General features: G+C 57.0%; 1 protein-coding gene across 1 annotated transcript; it reads right to left on the reverse strand.

The window, feature by feature from the left end:
- Nucleotides 1–701: 701 nt before the first annotated feature.
- On the reverse strand, nt 702–9,507 carry C22H6orf58 (chromosome 22 C6orf58 homolog). Its single transcript, XM_078866629.1, has 6 exons — nt 9,156–9,507; nt 6,711–6,800; nt 4,520–4,707; nt 3,293–3,408; nt 2,278–2,516; nt 702–1,215 (listed from the first exon to the last, which is right to left on the reverse strand). The coding sequence occupies exons 1-6, from the start codon at nt 9,463–9,465 to the stop codon at nt 1,013–1,015; spliced, it is 1,146 nt and encodes a 381-aa protein (XP_078722755.1). The 5' UTR covers nt 9,466–9,507; the 3' UTR covers nt 702–1,012.
- Between the last annotated feature and the right edge of the window lie 17,832 nt (nt 9,508–27,339).

Below are 27,339 nucleotides of genomic sequence, written 5' to 3' on the forward strand. Positions count from 1 at the left end.
ATTACGATGCCGTTAAGAGGTTAACACATCTGCGACGTTACAGCTCTTTGCTTAAGAGTTGTCGCTAAGCATCAATGTCAATGAATGCAGCAGGTTTACTCGCAAGGAGCCGTGACGAATGGCTTAATAGAGCGTTGATGAACAGTTCACGGCAGCAGGAGGACTGCCCCCTCTAGTGGACTTCAAGGCGGCCACGCTCACAACCTCGCAATGCCGAAGACGCCAGTGTCGCACTGCAGGTGATGCTACGCAGCTCTCCGATTTGTTTTCGGGTTGTACCGCGTGTTGCACGCAACGATGTTCGACGTTTCACACCACGTCCTGGGATCTTCATGAGATATTCAGTTCCTGCAGAAGTTCATCCGCAATGCGCAGCGGAACGTCGGACTTGGTTCACGCGGTACAACCCGATAACTGATCGGACGGAAGGCTGCTTCCCAGTCCTGTGTATCGTCTCATCGGCATCCCTCGTGCACGCAACACAAGCACGGCAAGCAACGCGACAGTATATCTGTCCACGTGACCATGTGTATGATCGTTTATTACTCATTCATTCTTCGTGAATCAATATGTATGAGAGACAATCGTAAAGGTAAAGGTGCAGCCCTGAAATGTACTGCCCACGCCACTCCTGTGGGAAGGCCCTCCAATATAGGAAGCTCTAGAGAGCAGTTCGGCCTACTCTTCCACGCTGGCCGTGCATCTAAGAATAGCTGGAAGTACCAACACCTTACCCCTCTACACGCAACCTTCAGGTTACTAAATGTGTATAATCCTTTATCACGAATCATTTCTTAAAGGGACGTGAATGGACACATGGTGGGTGAGAGATTGTAATTGTGCGTTCTGATTTAATACAATTTGCCACTCAAGGACAAGATCAGCCTAGCGGTGTTTTTAATTCGCTTCGATTAATGTCCGCACTATAGAGAGCGGGCACGTGCTTTAACATTTTTGAATTTCCTCCTCTCGTCCAAATATATTCATTCCCTTCGCAGTAAATCGTCCGACTCTATGGGCGAGGTCGCGCGGGGGAGCAAGGCGCGCGGTGGCCGCGCAGAGCAGAAAACACGGCGCTGCTTGCCACGCTCAGCACCAGATCCGGCAGTGCGTGGACTTCGTCGTCAGCCAGGAGTTTCTCCACAGCATCGAGGACCACTTGGCGGTCCTCCTTCCTGCACACGACGTCACGAAACACCTTGTCCAAGAGGCCACCTGCGAAGCGCCAAGGCAGGGATTAGCCTCGGTTTTCGTGCACGCCACTCACACGGCAGCAACTCAACACACGAGTGAGTGAAGTTGCCCAAAGATTTTGAGCAATTGTTGGCACCCGGTCTGGCTGCTTTCCCACGTGACTGTGGTTTCCCATGCCTCCGTGAAGAATACCTGCACATTATAAACTCTATAGAGTGTTGAGATGCAATTGGCACTAATATCGGGGGGGGGGGTTATTTTCATTGGGAGGAAACCAGAAAACCCAGAGTAAACCCATGCAGAACAGGGGGAGACCATACAAACTCCACACAGAGAGAGAGACGCGTGAGTCTACACCGTAGAATTATCCCCCATTGCCAGGAAGGATTACGGTAATTTAATGCAATTGAACACAGTAGAATTCTGTCTCACGCATGGCTATGAAGAATTACTACCCGGTCATTCGATGCTGATGCGATCTAAAACGCCACCAACTGGTTGTGGCGTTGGTTCGCATGGGGTATCAGTGTGGCGTCCCACCTAAAATAACTTAAACATGTTTATATTCTGGTAAATAAAAATGTTAAAAGAGCCACCCTTTTCGTTTGTACACCTTTAAACACCAGCCAGCAGCCAGTATAATAATAATTTACTCATCCAGGAAAGCCACACTGAGTTGTATGACTCTCTTTCAAGAGGGTCGTGCTTCATTGGGTTTTTTTGTTTAAGACGTTTTCAGCAAATTCATGATGAGTGTTATTATAAATGTGGGAGGAAATCGGAGCACCCGGAGAAAACCCACGCGCACGAGGGGAGCAAATCACTATCCCCGTACGGATGGACACAGATGGCGATTAGTCAACTTGTTGCACCGTCTTCTACTGGCGCGCCAGCATATGGCCCCTCCACGACCTCCACGTGAAGGGAGTTTCACGAGGTCTGTGAGATCCCCCAGGCACCCGCTTCCACAGCACCGGACGACGGGTCACGTGCAGCACAGCCACGACCAGCACCCAGCACGCATACCGCAGCGGGGCCTGGCCGTGTCACCGACCGGGCTACGCCGTCGGCAGTGCGACGTACCGACGAGGTCGTTGGCCCACCGCAGTCGACTGAAGGCCTGCAGGGCCCGGTTGGCCTGCGGGCTGAGGTCGGCCACGTCGGGGGGAGAGTCGCCGACTCGGAGGACCCGGGGGGGCAACAGCGTCTGGAAGCGGCGAGTCGCCTCCTGGTTTGTGGGAAATTGCAGTGCTGCCACGAACGCCACCATGGCGGCCCAGTCCTGGCCAAACGTGGCCTCCGGTCCTGGCAGGAAGGCCAGCCTGAAAGGAGATTTGTTCACAGATATTCTAGAGCTACCCATGCCAGTAACCTTCATCACCTGCACGGTGTGGTTAGGCCCTGATCCAGCAGTGGATTTACAAAAGGCCGTGTATGTCAAATGTCATATTTCAGACCCCAGTTGCCACTGCTGTTAGCCATGGCCAGGAATCGAACAACAACAAGCTGCCAGGTCCATAGTGCAGTGCGCCACCTCACCCCACACACATGCACACACCACACCCCACACACATGCACACAACACACCCCACACACCCCACACACCCCACACACATGCACACACCACACCACACACATGCACACAACACACCCCACACACATGCACACATTACACCCCACACACACCACACCCCACACACATGCACACACCACACCTGTACGGCGGGAAGCGGCCCTGCGTGGTGCAGTGGGTAGCACATCGTGCTATTAACCCAGCGACCTGAGTTCGATTTTAGATCATGGCTAAGACCAGTGTCACGTGATATTTTAACCGGGTCTCCCACCCTTCACCAGCCTGACCAGCGGGGTGAGGTATGGTCCAACAACCTCAATGAACGATACGGTGCTGGGAAGTCGTTATCCAGCAGTGGAGTGGCATGGGTTGTGAATAACCCACTCCCCAAAACAAGTTAATTGCAATGGCACTTTAACCTGGAGAAAATGGATGAAACTATTTAAACATCCACTCTGACGACCAATGCGAGAGCCACAATTCGTCAATGCGTGAAAACGGGTAAATTGAACCTGTCACAAGCACCTGGAGGAGAACCGGGGGAGAGCTGCCTCCAGCGACGCCTGGTGGGCGCTCCAGAGGTAGCGCAGAATCTCCTCCTCCGCGTTGGTCCGCTCGGGCTTGTCGGAGCTGTTCACGTACTGGGGCGGGAGGTTCACACGCCGCCCGTGAACAACAACCGCCGCTGCTGCTGCTGCTGCTCGGTGCAGGCCGCCCAGCCGCGGTGAGGCCGCGGTGGGGGGGCTGGCGGCTCGTCAGGACCAACGCCCAGCCCAGGATTAGGGCCTCCCCGTAGTCATCGCGCAGTGCGCGAGACGTTCGTGACTTTTGAAAGTATGGGTTTTTTTATTCAAAACGCGCGGGTTTTTTTCACCTTTAGGGAGAGCGACAGAGAGTGATTCAAAGGCGTGGGAATCCACAGACAAGTAACCGGCACCAACAATTTCCCGAGCTCTGCGGTCCAATTTTGCGATGTTTGGTCAACTCCATGTGGGAGGGAACCGGAGTACACGGAGAAAGATCCACGGGGAGAACATGGGAAGTCCAAATATCGAGGCGTCAGTCAAGGTTGGAGTCGAACCTACAAGCAAATGCGTTCCAGGCAAGGGAGATAAGATATTCGTCACTGCGGCACTCCACTCAATCCCGATGAAGATTGAACGCAGATGCAAATGAATCCACTTGCTGTACTGCCATCATACTCTGGCAAACCAGGAAATGACAAACCAATGTACTTGATTACACATCTTGATGTGAAGCTTTCGTGACTGCAGGAATTCATAATCTTTGGTTCTTTCGGTAAAGTCGCGTAGGTAGAAAAATAATATTTCACGATGTTTCGATCGCCACACAAGCGGTCGTCCTCAGGCGGAAACAATAATCCAGCAGTGGAACTGCTGAATCAGGAAGACCACAGCGAGAAAGCTGTTACAACAAGAGGTTGTATATGTTGGCGAAGGGCAAGCAGGCGGGGTCTGAGCTGAAAAGGAATTCCATCCCCGCACGCAAGCACGTCAGTTGTGTTAATGGGGGAGATGAGGGAGATTAGGAAGCTCATTTCAGGGTGATGATGACGGTGTCAGGGTGATGATGACGAGGCCAGGGTGATGATGACGAGGTCAGGGTGATGATGACGGTGTCAGGGTGATGATGACGAGGTCAGGGTGATGATGATGAGGTCAGGGTGATGATGACGAGGTCAGGGTGATGATAACGAGGCCACGATGCCGCAGAGACAGCGGCGGTGGTCACCTCAAAAAAGTCCTTCCAGGCGGCCATGGCAGCCGGGGCGGCCAGGGAGCAGGAGGCCGCGCTGGTGCAGTATTCCTCGGGCCACTCGCCCGCTTGGGCCACTCTGGGCCGCGCCGCTCGCCCCTCCCCAAACAGGCCCGCGTCCGCCGCAGCCAGGTAGGGAAGCACCGACAGGTAATAGTTCATACCTAGCGTCGTCACGAGCCATGGTCAGTCCACTGCTGGATGAAGGCCTCCTCAGGCCACCGACACCTCTCACGACCCTGCGATGTACTAATTATACCCCGTGCACAACAGTGGTAATTTAGTTGACAAAACCAGCGACGGGAACATCTGTCAGTGAAGTTCAGGTTTGTTTTAGCCAAAGATGAATGGACGCGCAGTGCGCCCTCCGCTGCGCCACCGCTCCCCACATGCATTCACGCACACACCTGGCGTTTCAAAGCGCACGCATGTACTTTTAATTTCCGAGAGAAGGTACACAAACGACGCATGTGTGCGTTTGAAATCCTCCTGTCAATAAGTTACTCAAAATAAGCGGTTTCATCACCCGCACTGCGCATTCATTGGCAAGGACCACATAACTGAGAATTCGATGATCTCATTAGACGTCGGAAGCTCAGCAGGCTGGAGCCTGGCCGGTGCTTGAATGCCAGTGACCTTTGTCAATGGGGCTCGCAGGGTTCGGCTGTGGGCAAGAGGTCAGAGCGGTGGAATCTGCACGGACTGCGCCTGCTCCCCACACCAACCTGCACTGACCCGCGGCGGTGAAGTATCGTCAAATAACCCCCCAGCATGAGGGGGGGCAATCCAGCAGTGGGCTGTACCTGTGCGCAAAGTCAAAGATGCCCCGTATAGCCTTAACAGGCTGTTGGGGCAAGTGCTGTTAGCGAGCACCTATAAGGGCCGGCACGGCACACGAGGAGGTGGGTGGCCAACACCACGCCCGGTCGCCTTTGTCTCCCTAGTGGCGATGTTTACACATCGCACCAGGTACTCATTTGAGGCTGAGTCGACGTAGGAGAGGCCCAGGACGGGTTCAGATAATCGTCACTGGTCATAATACTGGTAGGAACAACGTTTAACCTACTCGCGCCGGCTTGTGCCCGCCCTCACAGTCGGGCATATTTGCGGAATACACCACGCCGCCGTTGACCCTGACCATTGACCGAGCAACCCAACGTTCCTACCAGCTCCCTCCGCAGGAATGTGTTAAGACTAGTTAGAGAATCAATAGAAATTGAGAAGAATTCAAATAATCTCAACCTCTGTGATAGCTACAGACTCAGCGCAACCTGGAAGCGTATTATTAAGTAATACACAACACACATTGCAATTCCTTACAGATGAGTCACATGCTCAGTGGCTGATTAGTGATCTATTACATAATTGCATTCACCCCCACCCCCGCCTCTGCCTCTGATCTCAAATTGTGATGGGGTTCAACAACGATGACGTCATCCTGCACTATTTAAGACCGGAAAGAGGTGGATGGCTTCGCTATTCTCGCACATCGCCTGAAGATGCTGGATGTGATTTCCAGCGAAACATCTTGTAAATGTTGTGGATTCACTCTTCAACACACCGGTGGGCTAAAGTAGTGAACTATTTGTCTTTTATACTCTTTGGTTCTTTCGGTAAAGTCAACAGTTCCACTGCTGGATTATGTTTCCGTCTGAGGACGGCCACTTTACTGATTGGCCGTGTCGGGTGGTGGAGGGTTGCGACATAAATAACGCGCTCTAACCCACAAACCTTTATTATGAATAATACTGCTCGCGAAAGCCTGCTACGTGTTAAACTCAATTGTCACTGGTGTTGGTGGCCGTGAGTGAGAATCAAATCCGGGTCGCCAGGTTCGTAGCGCAGCGCGCTAACCGCTACGCAATCGCTCACCACACACAGGCTCGCACACACTCGCTCACACACTCACACGGACACTCACACAGACACACACAGACGCCCTCACACACTCGCACACAGACACATTCGCACACACGCACTCACACAGACACACTCGCACAGACACACAAACACACACGCACTCGCGCACACACACAGACACACACACTCGCACACACACGCACTCGCACAGACACACTCGCACAGACACACAAACACACGCACGCGGCCTGGGGTCGACGTCGCATCCCTGTGCCTCTCGAGTCGCACGTCCACGCGTCGTCCTTACTTCCCCACCAGCTGCGCGGGGAGATGCAGGGTCCTGGGGCCCCCGTGCGGCTGCAGGAGACGGTGGCGTTCAGGGGGTCCTCCAGGCGGCCTGCCGATCGACCACGAGCGAGTTAGCGAGTTAGCGAGCGAGTTAGCGAGCGGGCGCACCGGGACGGGGTCATTGTAATCCCACAAAGTTCGCGAGCAGTCGCACCGGACTCAAGTTTCCAGAGTGCTGCTCAGTCGGGTAGCCGAGTGCTGCTCAGTCGGGTAGCTGAGTGCTACCAATATAGGTAGCTGAGTGAATGCAGATTCAGTTTTCTGCTGTGCAGGTTTTTTGGCTTTTCGGGTCGTACCGCGCATGCTGGTTCGGCACGATGTCCGACGTTTTATTGCACTTTCTGAGAGCCTGTAAAGGAACCCCGAGGAACCCCGGTGCTCTCGTTACAATCGTGATGGCGGTGATGCCGTTCCGGCACGGTGGGTGGTGGTGGTTGGTGGGTGGTGGTGGTGCCCACACCCGTGCCTACTGCACCGGCAGCAGCAGCAGCAGCAGCTACTGCTGCTGCTACTGCTGCTGCTGGCCGCGTCTCGCGTCACGGCGAGACGCGCCGAGCTCGGCGAGCGCCGCAGCGGCCGGGCGAGGCACGAGGCGCCACCGCCGTCGTCTCACTCGCAGCTGTCCACGTGAACGCGGCGCGAGTCGCCACGACAGACGAGGACGTTCTCTCTGCTTCTCTCTCGCTCTGTGTGCTTCTAGGAGCTTACACGCGGCCACGGCCCCTCTTGTCAGTCCACTGCTGCATGAGGAGCCTAGCGACGCCGTGTGGCTAGAGGGGGGTGATCCGACCATACTTCACGCTGGTCACCGGTTGAGAGGACGGGGCTGTGGTGGTCCTTGGCAACTCAAGGCTCCAGTTATGGTCGGATGACAACTTCCGTCTTGGGGATTCCCTGCGAAAGCGAATGGTCTGGCAGTGGCTTTAACATCGGTGCCTGTGCACATAGAATCCCATAGACTGACATAGAGACCAATATACAGTCCTCACAAAGACCCATAGGCTCGCATGGAGACCTCCCAACTCGCACACTCGCACAGGGAGTGCGCCGAGCAACTGGAATGCGCTGGCGTGGCTCGATCAGCACTTCCCGCAGCCCACGCAGCGTCCCCGGGGGCCTCGTCGAGGTGGAGCTCGTCAGCGCCGAGGCGTCGTTGGTGCACGCGGTCCTTGTTCCAGTGGCAAGTCCACGTGCTGCGTCACTTGAGTCTAGAACACCGGGAGGCAGGGGTCGAAGTCGAACCCCTGAACCCAGGGGTCGAAGTCGAACCCCTCAACCCAGGGGTCGAAGTCGAACCCCTCAACCCAGAGGTCAAAGTCGAACCCCTGAACCCAGGGGTCGAAGTCGAACCCCTCAACCCAGGGGTCGAAGTCGAACCCCTGAACCCAGGGGTCGAAGTCGAACCCCTGAACCCAGGGGTCGAAGTCGAACCCCTGAACCCAGGGGTCGAAGTCGAACCCCTGAACCCAGGGGTCGAAGTCGAACCCCTGAACCCAGGGGTCGAAGTCGAACCCCTCAACCCAGGGGTCGAAGTCGAACCCCTCAACCCAGGGGTCGGCGACCTGCGGCTCCGGAGCCGCTCGCGGCTCTATAAGGAACTGCCTCGTGACGTCATTCACATTGCATTGCGGCTCGAGACATATTGAGGTTATTACCGAATTGGAAAAAAATGCCAGACTGTTATTTTGGTTGGCAACCCCTGCCCCAACAGGGGCCACGAGCTGCCAATTGGCACCGCCCTGCCCCCTCTCACCCGGCCCATGGACTCTCGAGATGGAGCCAGCAGCGCCGCTGGCGGATTGCGCCACGTCCATGGGGGGGGGGGGGGGGTGCCGCTCTGCGTGGATGCGAGCAAAGTTCCCGCGAGGGTGAATTTGACCCCGCGCAGCGTCGCCGTCACAGCGCCTCGCCTCCGGCAGCAGCGACCGCACGAGCCGCGTGTCCACATCCTGCACGCGCCCTCGCGTCTCACGAGGTCCCCGCCGCTCACAGAGGGCGCTCGAGTGGTTCATTGTCGCGCGCAGACCGTGGCCACGCTGCTGTCCCCACAGTGGTCGGGCAGCAGGGCTTGTCCACATTCATGATAATGATAATCGTCGGGGCTTTTTCATTTGTCGGCATGCCGGCAAACCTCATCTCGCAACGCCGCACGCGGAGGTGAGCCCCGGAGGCACAAGGCGGCAGTAGAGGCAATGATGGCCGAGCTGTGCTGACGATTCCTAACGGGAACAAACCCGGTGTGCAGAGGTCTCCTTGTCCTGCTGCTTCTGCTGCTGTCCAAATTAACACGGCCACAATTGTGGCTCTTTTATATTGGTGGTGGTCTGAAACACGGCTGTGTGCGTTCACCACTCGGTGCGCGATGCCACCACCACCACCACTGCCTGCTCCTCCTGCTCCTCACCTGATGCCATCTGCCAGCCGTGCTGCATGGCGAGGCCCCACAGCGGGTTCCCCGTGTTGTTGGGCCCCAGCGCCTCCGTGTGGGGCGCCGTGCGAGCGAGCAGAGCCTTGTACATGGCCATGCGGTGCAGGTAGCTCCAGGGGTCCAGCTCGACCTGCGGCGTCGACGCCGGCCCCTCGCGCCACAGCTCCGGCACGAGAGGCCACAGCGGCGGCAGCCCCGCGACTGCCGAGCCGGGGCCCTCTTCGGCCACCACCGCCGCCGCCCACGGCAACATCGCTGCGAGCAGAAGCCGCGTGGCCGCCCTCATGGTCGGCCGGTGCGCTGGTTGGGTCTGCGAGCGGCGCGGCAGGAAGGTGGTGGTGGTGGTGGTGGTGGAGAGGCGTTGTTCTTGGCTCCGAGCGCCGTTTGGCAGCGCTAGGTGGGGGGTCTCACGTTGCTCGCTCTGGGGACTGGCTGCGACTCCTCCTCTCCGCCGCACAATCGCTCCACTGTAGTCGCCCGGCTCGCCAGGGCTCCACACGCGGCCCCTGGACTCGGCCGCAGTTTCGCGTCGTCCTATGTTGGGCAAAACGGCGACACACAAAGTGTCGCATGCACGGCGGGATCACGCATGGGCCCCCAACAGCCGCGCGCAACTGCTCACCGTCACGCAGCCAGACACGTTAACCTCGCGTGTTAACCCCGTGTGTTAACCTCACACGTGTTAACCCCGCGTGTTAACCTCACGCGTGTTAACCCCGCGTGTTAACCCCACGCGTGACGAGTACTCATCGGGTATCATTGCAGCGTCGTGTCGCCATCGTTGGGGCTCGCGCAGTGCCAACAACCCAAGTTGGGATCGCGTCTCCCTGCGCCTGGTCGCTTGCGCAGCGGCCGCACGGACAGTGGAGCACTTCTGGGCTCCATTCCACAGCGGCCGTGCCACTGTTCCTCTACGCCGGAGCGTCCAGAGGGCTGCGTCCCCCCACTGATCAAGACGATGTGCCCCCCCCTTATAGATCTTAATATTGACTGGGTTACAAACATGCTTTGCAATGACTGCTCACACACACACGCGCGTACTGCTGGAATAACCTTTTGATGTTTTTGTGCAAAATGGATCAATTAGTCCAATTAGACACACAGATCGTTCTGTTGAGCGTTTAACATTCGTATAAAGTTTAACAAAGACGAAGATCCCCCGTATAGCCTTAACAGACTGTAGGGGCAAGTGCTGTTAGCGAGCACCTATGAAGGCCGGAACGGTACACGAGGAGGTGGGTGGCCAGCACCACGCCCGACCGCCTTTGTCTCCCCAGTGGCGATGTTTACACACCGCACCAGGTACTCATTTGAGGCTGAGTCTACCTAGGGGAGGCCCATGCCCGGTTCAGATAATCGTCACCGGTGTTGGCCGTGAGCGGGAATCGAACCCAGGTTGCCGGGTTCATAGTGCAGCGCGCTAACCGCTGCCCCACCGCTCCCCAGCAGCACTCGGCAGCGACAACCTCCCCAACACGTGGGCCCCACGCGTCGCTCGTCCTTCAGACTTGTTTGGGTGGAATCAGAATGCTGAATGACGGAGATGATGGATCGATAATAACGGAGATCCAACAGCTGCACACCCCGTTGGTGCGAGCGAGATGAGGTGCCTGGCTGACGCACGATCTCGTCGCATCTCAGAAGCTAAGCAGGTTCGAGACCGGATAGTGCTTGGGTAGGTGGCCGCCATGCACAGCACAGCTGTTATCGGCTTCTGCAGAGATGTGGTATGGGCCGCAGAAAAAGTGGCGCAAAATGTATTGTTTTGTACTTTATACTCCAACACACACTGATCAGCATGGTGAAGTATCGTCAATCACCTCCACGGCCAACGCGGCAATGGGGAGGACTTCATCCAGCTGTGGATTGACCATGGCTGCTGATGATGAAATGGAGAGGCACAAGAACGGACACACACACACGAGCTGTCTGCTAAGTAATTGGTGGCTGGCAGGAGTGTAGATGACATCAGCTCGGGGTGCAGCTATTCCTGGGGGCTGTTGACCGGGAAGGGGATAGGAGAGGAGGCGTGGGAGGGGGCCGAGGTATTGGCAACACGACTCGGACGGACCGTGGCTGGGGATTAGATTGGCGCAAGCGATCTGACACCGCGAAGGCCGTCGTCTTTAGGCGTCGGAACCCGGCCAAAAGTGGCTGCCCCATTGCAAGGAACCCGAGCCAGCTGGGAGAAGAGAACGGATGTCAAGGGAAGCGTAATGAGGTAACGGGACACAATGCAGGCTGCTGCTGAGTGTTGTGCATACACACAAACATGCCTCAAACATGCCACAAATATGCACACACATTCGTGCTAACGGTATGTGCAGGTACTGTCACTTCGAGTTGTATTAATTAGCTCTACTCTGTGTAGAGAACGTGATGTCACTCTTCCACGATGGCTAGATGAGGTTGGAAGACCCACATTGTACCCCACCACACGGGACCTGCGTTATGTATGCATTGTCAAAAGGCAACTTTTGTCGCTATTCAGTATTTCCATGCTGGTGTGGGTTTGCTTCAGAATGCTGTTCCTCCGTTGAAGGAGCGCAGACTGCGGTGGTTCTACTTCATGGTTCACAGATTGGGATGCATGTCCACAATTGCGCTCCTGTGGCTGGTGTCTTTAACTACCCATTCATGGAGGAGATGTGCCAACTCGGCCTGTTGATGTTCTGATGCGGTTCATGCTTGCACCTTCAGTGTATTCGAGGAAGAATGCCAAAGCCAGGAGATGCGATGATGTTTGGGTCTCGAATGTTGCGTTTATTCTGGACGGCCGCATTGTTGCACTGTGTTTGCCCGCGGCGTTCTTGAATAAGGATGTGTTCACAGAAATGCTGTGGCCTCTAAAAGTGGCGCTGCCGTTCTAAAAATGGGCGAGACATCGCATAGCCAGGGACATCGGATCGGAGCTGAACGCTGCTCCCACTCATCGCCGGTGTTCACTCCATCTCCGTGTTTTCCTGCACAGCGAATGGGGCATTTTTCTAAACAAATGAAAATAGTGTCCCTAAAATTAAACGCAATTAGTAAATAAAACAACACACTAGAGGATGTGGCAAACCCCCAGCGCGTCCTTGGTTCAAGGTGGTGGTGGTGGAGACACAGTGGATGTTAGACGAATGTTAATCGCCGAGCACAATGAGTGATGAGACGGGGTCCGCGCGTATCGTGCATTCTCCTCTGGCTTCCCACCCCCTGCGGGCATGAGACGAGGGATGGCTGCCAATGGCGTGAAATATTCCACCAACATTTTCGACTGGCCTGTAAATTTAGAACGCGCATAAAACAGGTGTTATCAGCTGCTGCGTGGCTTCGTCGTCAACAGATACGATACACGGTTGTACTGCACTGCTATGCTTCCACGTCCTATGATCCCCCTCCACCGTCTTCACCAAACCCTACTGGCCAACGTGGTGAAGTATGGTCAAACAGCCCCCATGGGGAGGAGCGGGTGGGTAAGAGGGTTGTGCCGGTGCATTTACATAAACACAACAAAGACCACCCCGTGTAGCCTTCACTGACTGTTGGGGCAAGTGCTGTTAGCGAGCACCTATGAAGGCCGGCACGGCACATCGCAGTGTTCGCATTCCTCGCCGTCCTCCTGGAGAGCCTACGCAGCAGAAGGTCTCTGGCTTCGAGCTCATGCCCTGAAGCTTCTGGGCCACAACCCCTGAGCCTCATCCACCGCACAAAACATGTGGAGACTCGACGATGATGCACAGATGGAAAGTGAATAAATAATAAACTCTCCGGTCAAAGTGTGCGGCGACTGCAGTCACCACCCAGAACAGAGCCACGGGACGCACAGCGACTCCGTGTCCGACTCGATAGTGCGTAGCAGGAGGAAGCGTCACCACGGCGATTCACCACTCCACTACTCCCGATGCAATCGTCTGGCTCCAGCAGCTCAATGTAAAATGGTAGCCCTTCCTCTGCATCAACATAAGCCATACGAAGAAGACGGAGATCTATAGATTAACGCTGCGACCGATAGACCAACATGGACACCCATAGATTCACACGTAGAAATATTTATTCAAATACAGAACCACACTCGCAAAGAGACTCATAAACTCACATAGATCTGTACAAAGGTGGCACCACCGGAGCGATGCGCCACTCCCGCAACTCCCGATGCAATCGTCTGGCTCCAGCAGCTCACTCCAGCAGCTCACTCCAGCAGCTCACTCCAGCAGCTCACTCACTCCAGCAGCTCACTCATTCCAGCAGCTCACTCCAGCAGCTCACTTCAGCAGCTCACTCCAGCGGCTCACTCCAGCAGCTCACTCCACTCCAGCAGCTCACTCCAGCAGCTCACTTCAGCAGCTCACTCCAGCGGCTCACTCCAGCAGCTCACTCCACTCCAGCAGCTCACTCCAGCGGCTCACTCCAGCAGCTCACTCCAGCAGCTCACTCCAGCGGCTCACTCCAGCAGCTCACTCCAGCAGCTCACTCACTCCAGCGGCTCACTCCAGCAGCTCACTTCAGCAGCTCACTCCAGCAGCTCACTCACTCCAGCGGCTCACTCCAGCAGCTCACTCCAGCAGCTCACTCCAGCAGCTCACTCCATCAGCTCACTCCATCAGCTAACTCCACTCCAGCAGCTCACTCCAGCAGCTCACTCCACTCCAGCAGCTCACTCCAGCAGCTCACTCCAGCAGCTCACTCCAGCAGCTCACTCCACTCCAGCAGCTCACTCCAGCGGCTCACTCCAGCAGCTCACTCCAGCAGCTCACTCCCGCAGCTCACTCCACTCCAGCAGCTCACTCCATCAGCTCACTCCAGCAGCTCACTCCATCAGCTCACTCCAGCGGCTCACTCCAGCGGCTCACTCCAGCAGCTCACTCCATCAGCTCACTCCAGCAGCTCACTCCATCAGCTCACTCCAGCAGCTCACTCCAGCGGCTCACTCCAGCAGCTCACTCCAGCGGCTCACTCCAGCGGCTCACTCCAGCAGCTCACTCCAGCAGCTCACTGCAGCGGCTCACTCCACTCCAGCAGCTCACTCCAGCAGCTCACTCCAGCAGCTCACTCCACTCCAGCAGCTCACTCCAGCAGCTCACTCCAGCAGCTCACTCCAGCGGCTCACTCCAGCGGCTCACTCCAGCGGCTCACTCCAGCAGCTCACTCCACTCCAGCAGCTCACTCCAGCAGCTCACTCCAGCAGCTCACTCCAGCAGCTCACTCCAGCAGCTCACTCACTCCAGCAGCTCACTCCAGCAGCTCTCTCCAGCGGCTCACTCCAGCGGCTCACTCCAGCAGCTCACTCCAGCAGCTCACTCCAGCAGCTCACTCCAATCCAGCAGCTCACTCCAGCAGCTCACTCCAGCAGCTCACTCCAGCGGCTCACTCCAGCAGCTCACTCCAGCAGCTCACTCCAGCAGCTCACTCCAATCCAGCAGCTCACTCCATCAGCTCACTCCAGCAGCTCACTCCAGCAGCTCACTCCAGCAGCTCACTCCAGCGGCTCACTCCAGCAGCTCTCCATCAGCTCACTCCATCAGCTCACTGCAGCAGCTCACTCCAGCAGCTCACTCCATCAGCTCACTCCAGCAGCTCACTCCAGCAGCTCACTCCAGCAGCTCACTCCAGCAGCTCTCTCCAGCAGCTCACTCCAGCGGCTCACTCCAGCAGCTCACTCCATCAGCTCTCTCCATCAGCTCACTCCACTCCAGCAGCTCACTCCAGCAGCTCACTCCAGCAGCTCACTCCAGCAGCTCACTCCAGCAGCTCACTCCAGCAGCTCACTCCATCAGCTCTCTCCAGCAGCTCACTCCAGCAGCTCACTCCAGCAGCTCACTCCAGCAGCTCACTCCAGCAGCTCACTCCAGCAGCTCACTCCAGCAGCTCACTCCACTCCAGCGGCTCACTCCAGCAGCTCACTCCAGCAGCTCACTCCAGCAGCTCACTCCAGCGGCTCACTCCAGCGGCTCACTCCAGCAGCTCACTCCAGCAGCTCACTCACTCCAGCGGCTCACTCCAGCAGCTCACTCACTCCAGCAGCTCACTCCAGCAGCTCACTCCAGCAGCTCACTCCAGCAGCTCACTCACTCCAGCAGCTCACTCCAGCAGCTCACTCCAGCAGCTCACTCCAGCAGCTCACTCACTCCAGCAGCTCACTCCAGCAGCTCACTCACTCCAGCGGCTCACTGTCAAGTGATCGCTGCTGCTCCACATCAGCTATGAAAGAAGAAGAAGCAGCGTTCTCAAGTAATGCTTTTCGGCGTTTAGCCTCCTCCGTCGGTGGTAAATGCGCCTCTATATTTACACACTCGCATCTCCTGCAGGCCGCGTGCACGTGGACACATTAAGGCGACGTTAGTGCGGCTCACGTTCCACGCGGCCACTCGGAGGGCCCAACGCCTTCACCACCCCACGATGACCAGCGTGGTGAAGTATGGTCAAACGACTCGCCCCCCACGTCCGACACGGCGTGGGACGACTTCATCCAGCAGTGGATTGACGAAAAGCTGTAAGACTCGTCATCATTGTCATTCGAGATGGGATGATTGGACAATGCAGTCGATTGATTTAACAATAATTACAATCGACTGCTTCAAATCACCAAGCCACGCCCATCACGCCCCGTCCAGCGGCACACCTAGGAAGAGAGGCGAGGATGTTTGTTCCCCACCTACGTCCATGCTATCAGATGAGTCGAGAACTGATCGAACCGATAATCGGTAGAGTAACCACCAAGGACGGGTGTATGGCAGTAAATCTGAAACTTGCAAGCAAAACGCAGACCGCGACGTGATATTCATTGCATCAATTCGTGTGCAATTTGTAAAGGCGCGGTGACACAGACGTATTACACGTAAAGTTTATAATCCCTTGTTGATCACGACGTTCTTTTTACTTCGATGTCTCAACAGCGTCACGGAGATCACGTGACGTAAGGGTTCTGCCTTTGTCGTGAGGGTTGTGAGTTGACGCCGAGGGGGGGGGAGGAGGCGCCTCGCCCCCCCATGTAGAATGACGTCACCTTATGATTATTAATGAGGGGGGCTGTTCGATGGAATGACGTCACCTGCTCATGATTATTAATGAGGGGGGGGCGGTGCTCCATGTGGAGTGACGTCACCTGCTCATGAATATTAATGAGGGGGCTGGTCGATGTGGAGTGACGCCACGAGCGTTCAGGACATTCCTGGGTGATGATAGTATGATCGCAAATCCTCAAATGGAGACTTTATTTTTCCTCAACGATTGGACGAGAAATTTGAACCCATAATCGGTAGGTAATATTCGATTACTTAAATCATTGGATATCCCGGCTCTATTTTCTATGCACAGGTCATGGAAACAGCGGCAAAGTCGTCTCTCTCTACCCCCTACAACTGGGCCAGACCACTACCCAGTTGGGTTCTCGCTATCTTTAGTCTCGCTAATTCGCTCCCACGTGGCATCCTACCCGTGCCACACACACTCACACTACCCCCCATGCACACACACACACACACTACCCCCCATGCATGCATGCACACACACACACACTACCAATCATGCACACACTCACCACCACCCCCATGCGCACACACACACAATACCCCCATGCACACACACACACTACCCCCATGCAAACATACACACACACTACCCACATGCACACACACACTACCCCTCATGCACACACACACACTACCCCCCATGCACACACACACACACTACCCCCATGCACACACACCTCCCCCATGCGCGCACTCACACTCGCCGTCCCCGCGCGCCTGGTGACATTACGGCTCCAGCACCACCGCGCGTTGCCTCCTCCTCCTCCCCGTCCCGGGGGAGAACGTTGTTATAGACGCACGGCCTCGTCGCGACTTTCCGTCAACTTCACGTCGAGTATCGGTGCTCTCAGACCGTCGCAGAGCTTTTCCGCTCGACCTTCACTCGTCCCGTGCGAGATTTAAAAACAAAGAGACGGCGCTCTTCTTTAAACGTCTATTTTGGTAGCCAGGTTCACGGGCCCAGGTCACGGGCAGCCGTCATCTGGATGCCACATCGCGACGACGCGCGGTAGCCGCCTCTCCTGGGACTTCTGCTGGACTCGGCACACGCGGCGAGATCTCGAAGCCCAAGACGAGATCCAGCCGGAGATGCGCAGGTTCTCTTGCCGAAGACCTCGAGAAGCATGCGCGAGACGTCCAAACCGCGGCGTGGGTCGGCAGTTTGCGCGAGGAGCGCGTGACCCAGATGATGTTATCGTCATGGAGCAGTCCGGCTGGAAGCGAGGTGGAGGAGATGGCTCAGCGTTGTGGGGCCGTGCGCCCGAGGGCTTTTGACGTGAAGGAGCGATGCGGAGCCAGGCCGCTGCTGGGGCTGAGGGAGCGCAGTCGGAGCCCCCTGAATGTCACGGCGGAGAGCCACCACGCCGCAGGGAGGCCAGACTGGACGCAGGGCCATGCGACTTCATCGAAGTGCGGAGCTCACAAGCCCGGCGGGAGCGTCCAGGAGATCTGCCACCACCACCTGTGCTTGCGCAAGAGGTTTGAGGAGCTGAAGCAGCGCTACGAGCAAGAGAAGCTGCTGTGGGTGAAGGAGAAGGAGGTCCTCTTGCGGGAGGTGGCCGAGATACACGTGAGCACATGGAGCCACGTGGCCGCGCACGACGCCGCGTCTTGCGATGTCCGAGTTGGGTTCTGGTGCGTGGCGCGTCCCGCCCTCGCAGTCGTGGCCACGCTTGAAGGAGCCGTCGGTGGTGGTGATGGGCCCCGCCTCTCCGGCCACAAATTCTCATCCCCCTCGCTCTCAGTACTCGCCTCCTTCTCGAATTCGGATGTAATGTTCTACTTGTGGCACGGAAATGATCAACACCGTTAAAATGGAAAGCTCTCCGTCTCTCACAAACAACGATTCAAATTTGGCTCATTCGAAAATTGCGCCACAAACTTCTCTATCGGGATTCTACTGCACGCATGGAGACGATTATCGCCCCCTACTGGCAGACGAATGCCCCAGGTCTGTCTTGCAAATTAGACTATCGCGGTCACTTGAAGGAGATTGCAATGGAAAATAAATTGGCTTTCAGAAAAATCAGTGTAGCAGTCAGCACACTGGATTAGCAGTGCAGAGGTCGCCGAATCGATTCGATCTCCCTGCGCGGCAGCTGGAACGATGGTGGCACGTTCCTTAAAGCCTCCCCAAATGCCTCTGTCCACCCAGCCGTGTGCCTGGGCTCACCACAGCCAATGGATCTGCAGGTCGCGTGTGGTGGGGTAAAGTGTGGGTACTTTCACCCCTTACAAGACGTCGGGTCAACGCGGTGTTTTGCAGAAGCCGCGTGCTTTTTAATGCTCTCATGTTCACATAGCAACGTTACAACTTGGGTGATGCTTTAGCGTAAGCAGAGAGGGAGTGTTTTAATGTTCTCTCCGTAGATCACTACTGACGAAGTTCACTTCACAACCGCATAACCATGAATCCTGATTTACCGGAAATGTTTTTTTTTACATTAAAACAACGTTCCCGCTCTGACCAAATCGGCCGCAATGCGCATATCTTCCTATCTCGGAAGCTAAGCAAAGTTGCGCATGGATAGTGCTTGGATGGGGGCGTCACCACCATGCATAACATGTGCTATAGGACTGTGGGGCTACGTGAAGAGCAGCAGAGGGCAGTGGCAGCAAAGTGCATTGCACTGTACTTCTATGCGTCCATGTCTATGCTCGCCATCTTTCAATCCGCACCGAAACGCATGGGCTTGGAAAGTTACTCGTCTAAGCAGTGGAATGAATGAGGGATGTACCTATTGTTTTATTTCGCCTGTTTACCCAGGAATGCCTCGCCGAGTCTCAGTATTATTTGTCAATGAGCTGGGGAGGCATGTTGTTGCTGCTGCTGCTGTGTGTGTGATCCCAATTGAGTAATTTGCAGGTGATTTTTCAGCACTGGGATGTTTGTCTCCCACCAGTCACACCGTGCGTGTGTGTGTGTATTCACGTGAGTGTGTGTGAAGTCACGTGTGTGTGTGAATTCACGTGTGTGTGTGTGAAGTCACGTGTGTGTGTGTGTGTGAATTCACGTGTGTGTGTGTGAAGGCACGTGTGTGTGTGTGAATTCACGTGTGTGTGTGTGAAGGCACGTGTGTGTGTGTGTGTGTGTGAATTCACGTGTGTGTGTGTGAAGTCACGTGTGTGTGTGTGTGTGAATTCACGTGTGTGTGTGTGAAGGCACGTGTGTGTGTGTGTGTGTGTGAATTCACGTGTGTGTGTGTGAAGGCACGTGTGTGTGTGTGTGTGTGAATTCACGTGTGTGTGTGTGAAGGCACGTGTGTGTGTGTGTGTGTGAATTCACGTGTGTGTGTGTGAAGGCACGTGTGTGTGTGTGTGTGAATTCACGTGTGTGTGTGTGAAGACACGTGTGTGTGTGTGTGTGTGAATTCACGTGTGTGTGTGTGAAGGCACGTGTGTGTGTGTGTGAATTCACGTGTGTGTGTGTGAAGGCACGTGTGTGTGTGTGTGTGAATTCACGTGTGTGTGTGTGAAGGCACGTGTGTGTGTGTGTGTGAATTCACGTGTGTGTGTTGTGACCACCCAGCACGCACACGTGCCGCCACGGTCCAGCGTTGCCATTGATTCATGCACTTCGTCCTCCAGATTCAACAAAGGTGTTAAGTTGGTGAAAAACGAACACACGCCGTCAAGGGAATGACCAGTCGCATCACGATCCATTTAAAGATCCGTCTCGGGACACCGCTGCAACATTAACTTCAAGCTGAACAGGAACAATCACCTTTGTCACGCTTTCCCCATCGTCATCTCACACTGCCTCGCGATGTAAACCCCCTGCACGTTTCGTCGTCGATTTCATCGCTCCATCTCCGTGGTGCGCGGCTCCTATCGGGCACGCCCCTGCCGCTGGCTGCCGCGAATCTCAGCCACCGCTCCATCGCCCCTCCTGTTGGTGTCCTGCCCACAGTCACTGGGTCCAATCTTGACTCCTGCTCCACGTGTCTCCACGAAGAAGCATCTCTCATTGCTGTGACACCTTCGTGTTCAGTGTCAGTGTTTATGTTCCATGCTCCACAGCAGGCAATCTGCACTCGTGGCTACACGTGTGCTTGCTTTTCAACATTCCAATTTTGCTGAAAAACGAAGTCAATGGGCACACAGTATTTGGCCACGTGATGCCTTCATATGATTGGCTCTGTCGAGTAGCTGAACATTGGCGTGATACCAACACGACGCAACCGAAATGTAACTATGACTCACAACATCGGTCGTGATAGCCTACGTACACAATTAACATGCACACCTACATTGTGTAACAGTCAACGTGAGATCATATAATTCGGGCAGGATCGTGACGGGAGGTTGTTAGCGACATGCCCGGCCATCAACCAGCCGCTGGCGCACGGCGACACGGCCGGGGCAGTCGAGCGGCGCAGCCGGGGGACCTCGTCGCCCCGCGTCGCCGTCGTTTCACCGACCCGGCCGGCTGCCTGTGCCGTCCGCGGTGGCGCAGGCCGTGGAGAACCGGCGGCTGCTGCTGGAGCTGAGGCAGCAGCTGGAGGAGCTGCGGCTGGACCTCAGGGGCGCGGAGCAGCGCAGGGGGGAGCTGAGCGGACGCTACCACTCCGACAAGACCGCCTGGGACGCGGAGCGCGCCGAGCTGAGGGGCCGCCTCACGCAGGCGAGTGACCGCCACCGTGAGCCACGAGGGACGCGAGACAAAGATCCCCTGCGTAGCCTCGACAGACTGTCGGGGCAAGTGCCGTTAGCGAGCACCTACGGAGGTCGGCACGGCACAAGAGGGAATGGCTGGCCAGCAACACGCCCTCGTGGTGATGTTTACAAACCACACCAAGTTCTGTACTCATTTTAACCTGAGTCGACCTAGGGGAGGCCCGGGACCGGTACAGATAACCGGTGCAGATTATTTTCACTGGTGTTGGCCGTGAGCGGGAATCGAACTAGAGCTGCCGGGTTCGTAGAGCAAATTGTATTTATCCAGGGGCAGGGAGTCGGCAGTGCGGATTGCTGGGGGAAGCGAGTTCCACACCATGTGGGCAGCAGTGGAGAATGAGCGACCTTCCACTGAGCAAAGGTTGACCAGAGACTTTGACAGAAAGCCTTGGTGTCTAGAGCGGAGAGTTTGTGTGGACGGAGAAGAGTAAGGTGAGATGTAGGCAGGAGCCAGTCCATGCAGCATCTTGAAGATGGTGAGTGCAATCTTGAAATAGATTCTGGACTGGGAGTGAGTGGAGGGATGCGAGTATTGGGCTGATGTGGCCTCATTCGGGGGTGTGGGCGATGAGCGTGGCAGTCACGATGTCCTCCCCTTCCTATCCCCCACTCCACCTCCATCCCTCCGTCTCCTCCGAACGGGCGCGCAGCTGGAGGCGCGCACCGACTCCCCGCTGGCGGACGGGGCCTGCGGCGCCAAGGAGAGGGACGGCCCCGAGCGGCCGCCCTCCCAGCTCGAGCGCGACGAGCAGCGGCGCCTGTTGGCCGACACGCACGGCGCCGCCCTCGACCTGCGGCGCCAGCTGCAGGGCAGCGAGAGGCGCTGGGAGCGCGAGCGGCGCGACCTGGCGGAGCGTCTGGAGCGCGAGCGGCGCGACTGGCAGCTGCAGCTGCGCCGCATGCAGCGCCGCGTCGAGCAGGCACGACGACCCGCGCCCACTGGCGTCGACAGGGTTTGGCATTTCTTGGGTCATTGTTGTTATCGATCAGTAACTCCCCACCGCCGGGTAAAGGCATCCCCCATTCTCTCCCATTGCTTCCTTTCCCTAGCCTCTCCTGTCCAATCGTGACCTCCGACTTCTGTGATGCCATCTCGCCGCTTTATTATTGTTCAATATTTTACACTTTGTTTGTCCAGGACGCGCTACTTGGCAGGAGGCTTCTGCCAGATTTCTGCAGTAGGGAGCGATGTTGCTATGTCCAATCCCAGTTTAATATGTTGCAGGTCAGCAATGGGACGTTTGGCCAATGCCAGTTACGCTGCACATTTAACTTTTTGTAACATGGCCACCTCTGCCTGGCCATCAACAAGCTGCAAGGTCCCGCCAGGCGTCCAGTAAAGCTCTCCCCTGCTCGGGCTGCACCTTCCTCTGCAAGAGGACGACCATTGCATCCCCTGGGCACGGGTGGCGAACTTCTCTCTTCCCACACCCTCCGTGCCTCCGCAGCTGCAGAGAGACATCCGTCTCCGAGACAGCGGCTTCGGAGACAGCTTCTCACCGAGCCGGCCAGACCCCCCGGCCAAGTCCCCGCTGGAGGACGTCCCAGAAGCGGAGGCGGGCGACGAGTCCACGTCGGGCCGCCCCCCGCGAGGGCGCGAGGTCGCCGCGGGCGCCTCGGGCACGGCGCCGGGGACGCCGGGCGCCAGGGAGCGAGAGGCCGAGGCGCTGCTCGATGCGCTGGTGTCCGACGTGCTCAGGGACCTGGAGGCGACGGCGCCTGCGGAAGAAGACGACGCCGCGAGGGGGGGCGACGAGGGAGAGGGGGCGAGGAGCTCGTGCCTGAACGAGGTGACGACGCGCGCACGCTCGGTGGTGAACTCTCAACGGACGTTAACACGATGTAATCATTTGGCTGATTACATTGTGTATTTACAAAATGGTTGTACTTGTACACGACAGGAAAAAGTAATCGCAGGCTACGTGTGTACAAATACAAGTACACACGTAGCAGGTTATAATTTTGGACCGTGTAGGTTTTTAGAGTATTTAGTGGGGCAGGCGTGGTGGCCACTCCTCAGACACTGTGAACTGAGCGCGTAGGCCTGTGGACGTCGAGTGCGGCGGCTCGTGGGGGGCTCGAGCGTGGGCGTCACTGCCAACGCAATCCCGCCGTTGGGTCATTTAGATCCTGGCGTCGTTTTCAAAGCCGAGAACCAACACGAGACGCGGGCGGTGTCGTGTCGGCCATGCAGGCGCTGTGCGAGATCACGAGGGTGAGCCAGGAGCTGTGCGGCTACCAGGACGAGGTGCGCAGGAAGGCCCGACCACCACGGTACTTCCCTCAGCTCACCACGCGGCTCGCCCACTCGGGTCAGGCCACATTAACTCATGATCCACGCAGCATCACTGCTCAGAAACTACCGTCTTTGCGGTTATTAACTCAATTGGCCGTGGTCTTTACTCTCCTGGATGAAGACCCCTGGATGTGGGCTCTCCAATGCGTTTTCGGGTTGTCCCATGTACTGTTCAGCACGATATCCGATGTTTCACCCCACGGGCCGGTAGTGTTGCTAAGCCACACACGGTACGACCCGTGAACACATTGGAGATCAAACTTCTCAACCTTGTTCAATTTGTGAAACGTGTTATACTCACATCGATTAACAACTTTGACCATGCTGTTTGTTGCTGACAGCATGACAATTTGGACCTTTAGACTCTCTGTCAGAAATTGTCTTTAAAATAATAAGAATATACATAATTCCCATCACCCTTTTCTTCTTTCCCCAGACCCAAATCTGCGACTGCGACCTTGGAGCAGGGATCCTGCGAGGGCTCCTGGCAGCCGGCCAGGGCCCAATCCACCGCGTCGCTGCTCCACTTGCCCAGCGCCAGCAGCAAGCGGCGCCCCAGCGAGACCAACAAACGACGCAACAACTGGTGCAACTCGCTCGACCTCGACAGCATCGCCGAGTCGCCCCCCATGCCGGGAACGGGGGAGCCGCGCCACCTCCGGGTTGGAGCGCCCCCCGTGCCGCCCAGGACGACCTCATGGCCCCCGTCGCCCAGCGACAACTCCTCCTCCTCGGGTGACCTGGCGACGACGTTTGGCGGCGCCGAGCCAGACGGTCTATCGGGAAAGTGTGGCCCGGTCCGAGCAAGCGCACCAGCCATTTCCCAGAATGCCACGGTGCCGCCGGTGAATGAGCTCAACGGTCCGCGCGTTCGGTGGTCGTGCGACCTGAGCAAGATCCAACAGGCCGAGCTGGAGGCGAGCTTCGGCACGGAGGCCCGAGCGGCCTCGCGGCCGCCGGCCATTTCCGCCGGCGCAGAAGGGCGGCGAACGGTAAGCGAGACGCGGGTCTCGGACACGCGCAGCGCCGCTCTGACGGAGTTTGGCGGCGACGCGGCATTCCGGAGGATGGTCGCGGAGCACAAGTCGGCTATCGTCAATGCGCGGCGCGCCGCGGCGAACCCGACACGTGGCGCATTCGCCGGCGCGGCCTCGCGTGAGGAGAGCGATGACGCCGCTGGTCCCACTGCCAAAGAGCGTGGCGACATCACGACGGCGGTGGCGTGGAGCACGCGCAGAGGCGAGGGCGAGGGCACATCGTCAGGAGCGGCATGGCACGGTGGCGTCGGCGGGAGTAGAAACACGTACGTAAAGATCATAGACTTCTCCAAGTTCTACCGAAGCGGCGACGGGAAGAAGAGTGCCGGAGCGACGGCTTCTCCCAAGGGCAACCGGGGGCAGAGCTTGCCGGGACTCTTCAGCGCCTCCTGCAAGCAGCGGCTCTTGAGCCTCCAGCAGAAGAACAAGGCCAGGAGCGAGACGAACGCGGATTGGCACGCGCACCCCCGGAACAGCTTACGCCACGTGGCCGGGGACGTCGCGCTGTTCCAGCGCGGGACCCCGACGAGCGGAGGCGCCGTGTCGTTGCCTGGGCAACTGGAGGGCGGCGTGCGACTCGCGGGTCGCGCGACCTCGCCGGGCGACGGCGGAAGGGCCGGGCGGGCCACGGCACGGCCGCGGGCGGCGGAGTCCCGTTCCAACTTCGGCGTCATTCGGAGGATCCTGGGCAGCGCGCCGGATGGCGTGGCCTGGGTGTGCGGGGCGGAGGGAGAACCAGGCGGCGAGCGGGAGCCAGCGAAGCCGATCGCGGTGGGGAAGCAGCCGGGCCCCGCAAACCGGGCGCCCGTCCCTGATAGCCACGGCGAGCAGCGGTGGCAGCGGTGGCAGCTGGCGGCGCCCGGCACAGCTCAGCCCCTGGCAAGGACCCACCCACAGCTCACCGTGATATGAATCACACGCGTCCTGTAGCACCACGAAAAAAAATGTCAAAAGAGAGTTTCCTGCTGCTCAAATCAGCATTCGGGCATCGGTTCTCATTTTCCATTTATAGCCCTGAGCCAATGGTGGAAATTCCACATTCTAATGGTGGGGGCGAGGCAATCCATAAGAGAGCCACTGTTGACTTCCACATGAAGTGCTACTCATGTGAGCTTCTGCCAGCCATCTTGTTGGGAGTCGTGAGAGTCAGGTGGCTCAAAATAACCTCTAGCCATTTGCAATCCCCCAACGGATGAAGGTCTGCCCACGCCACTTGACCAGACTTCATCACCCTGGTCGGCGAGATTTAGTGAAGGTGAGGAGCATGGAGTACAACTGCTCTCGGCTGCCCAAAATGCAGCATGGTGATCGCCCATTCAGGTGCTATCCAGGTGATCCAGTAGAAGAAATCTTAATACATTTCTCGTTGCTTAAACCATGACACGAATAAATCTTGACTTAAAGCTTTCGTGACTGCAGGAATTCATATTCTTTGGGTCTTTCGGTAAAGTCACTTAGATAGAAAAAATAATAAAAATATCACGACGTTTCGATCGCAACACAAGCAATCGTCATCAGAAGAAAAAAGAGGGGGAAAGCTGCTGAGACAGCCTGCTTCTAAAGGTTTTAAATGGGTGTCGCCCAAGGGTCATAAACGAAGTGGGCGGGGCTATTGATGTTAAAGTGAGAAATTTGCATGTGAATGTAAGATCGGAGAGCTACCTCCACGACGAGGGCATGGAGGTGGCCATTGTACTAAGAGATGAGCAAGTCAATGTAAGATCGCAGCGCCACCACCACCTCGAGGACACGAGCAACGGCGCCTGTGTAGTGTGAGACATTTAACCTGTTAATGTAAAATCAGAGATTAACATGTCAATGTATCTTGACACGACTGTTACTTCAGTTGGCATGTCCCCGAGGCGATACGACGACGCGATTACGACGATGCTAACGCCGTCTCTCCCTTCCCCGTGCCGGCTCCCCCCGCAGACATCCGTGGCGGTCACGTACCCGGCGCCGTCGCTCGAGTCGAACTTCCCCCGGCCGGCGCGCCCGTGCCGCCAGCGGCCCCCATCTCGCTGGGCTCCGCGCCCCGTGTCGGCGCCGCCCGGTCCGGACGCGGCGCAGCCCGGCGATCCACAGGCCCCGGCGGTCCCGGCGGCCCCGGGGCCACCGCACCGGATAGACGACCCTCTGCTCGTCCTGGAGATCCTCCTGGAGGACAGCAGCCAGGTGTGGCGCTCGCACCGGTGACGAAGCGTTTACGTCCACCGACGGTGAACGAGTGGTGAACGAGTGGTGAACGAGTGGTGAACGAGTGGCCACGTGGGTGGAATCGCTCGCTCGCTCGCTCGCGCTGTGAGGTGCCCGACGGCGCCGCGTCGGCGTCCTCGCGTTCGGCGCAAGATTTCCCCAACGCCGCCACGGTCACTCCACGCCGGCAGCGGTGCACAAACGACAAACAACTCAACGTTGTCGTTGGTACAGGACGAATATAATGGGTGACGTTGCGGGAAATGGCCCTTTGTGATGGCACATAGCAGACCACACACTTTTCCTGTGAAGGCCAACAGTGTTATTGACCAACGTGTTGTGATTGTTTGTGAACCACAAAGTTGCCACCATGTGCAGAACACCAATCCGCAGATGGATAATGCTCTTTTGTATGAACACTGATTTGTTACCGAAATCACTTGCACACAAATCTCTCGTATGTTTTAAGATTAAAAAATAAAACGTCACTTTCTCCAAGGCTGAAGAGCACTCGTCCTTTTTTTTTAAGCTTCACAAATCCATGCTGAGATGTTTAACAGCGTCATTTAAACGGCTCTTAAAAAGTTCGGATTTAGTCTCTAAATTAACTGTGTAATTGGTGTTAATGGTAAATAGCAATTAGCGGTCTTGGCGCTGCAACGAGTGAACAATTAGCGGGGTTTTTTTCCCGTTCGGCCCAGCGCTGTCCCGTCCCCACACCCAACCGACATCGCCGAGACGCGAGAACGAACGTGGCGGAAGAGTCACGCGAGCGGTCCGCGCCGGTTGGCAGCAGCCCCGGTGCAAGGGGTGGCACGGCCCCCAACCCCTGGGGCCCTCCTCGCCGCGTCTGGGAAGTCGCGAGCGGTTCACGCGGGACGGCCACCGCGGCCACCGGCACGGCTTTGCGGACCCCTTGTCCCCGAGCGTCCGCCACCGCC

Source organism: Lampetra fluviatilis, chromosome 22 (genome assembly GCF_964198595.1).
Source record: "Lampetra fluviatilis chromosome 22, kcLamFluv1.1, whole genome shotgun sequence".
NCBI lineage: Eukaryota > Metazoa > Chordata > Hyperoartia > Petromyzontiformes > Petromyzontidae > Lampetra > Lampetra fluviatilis.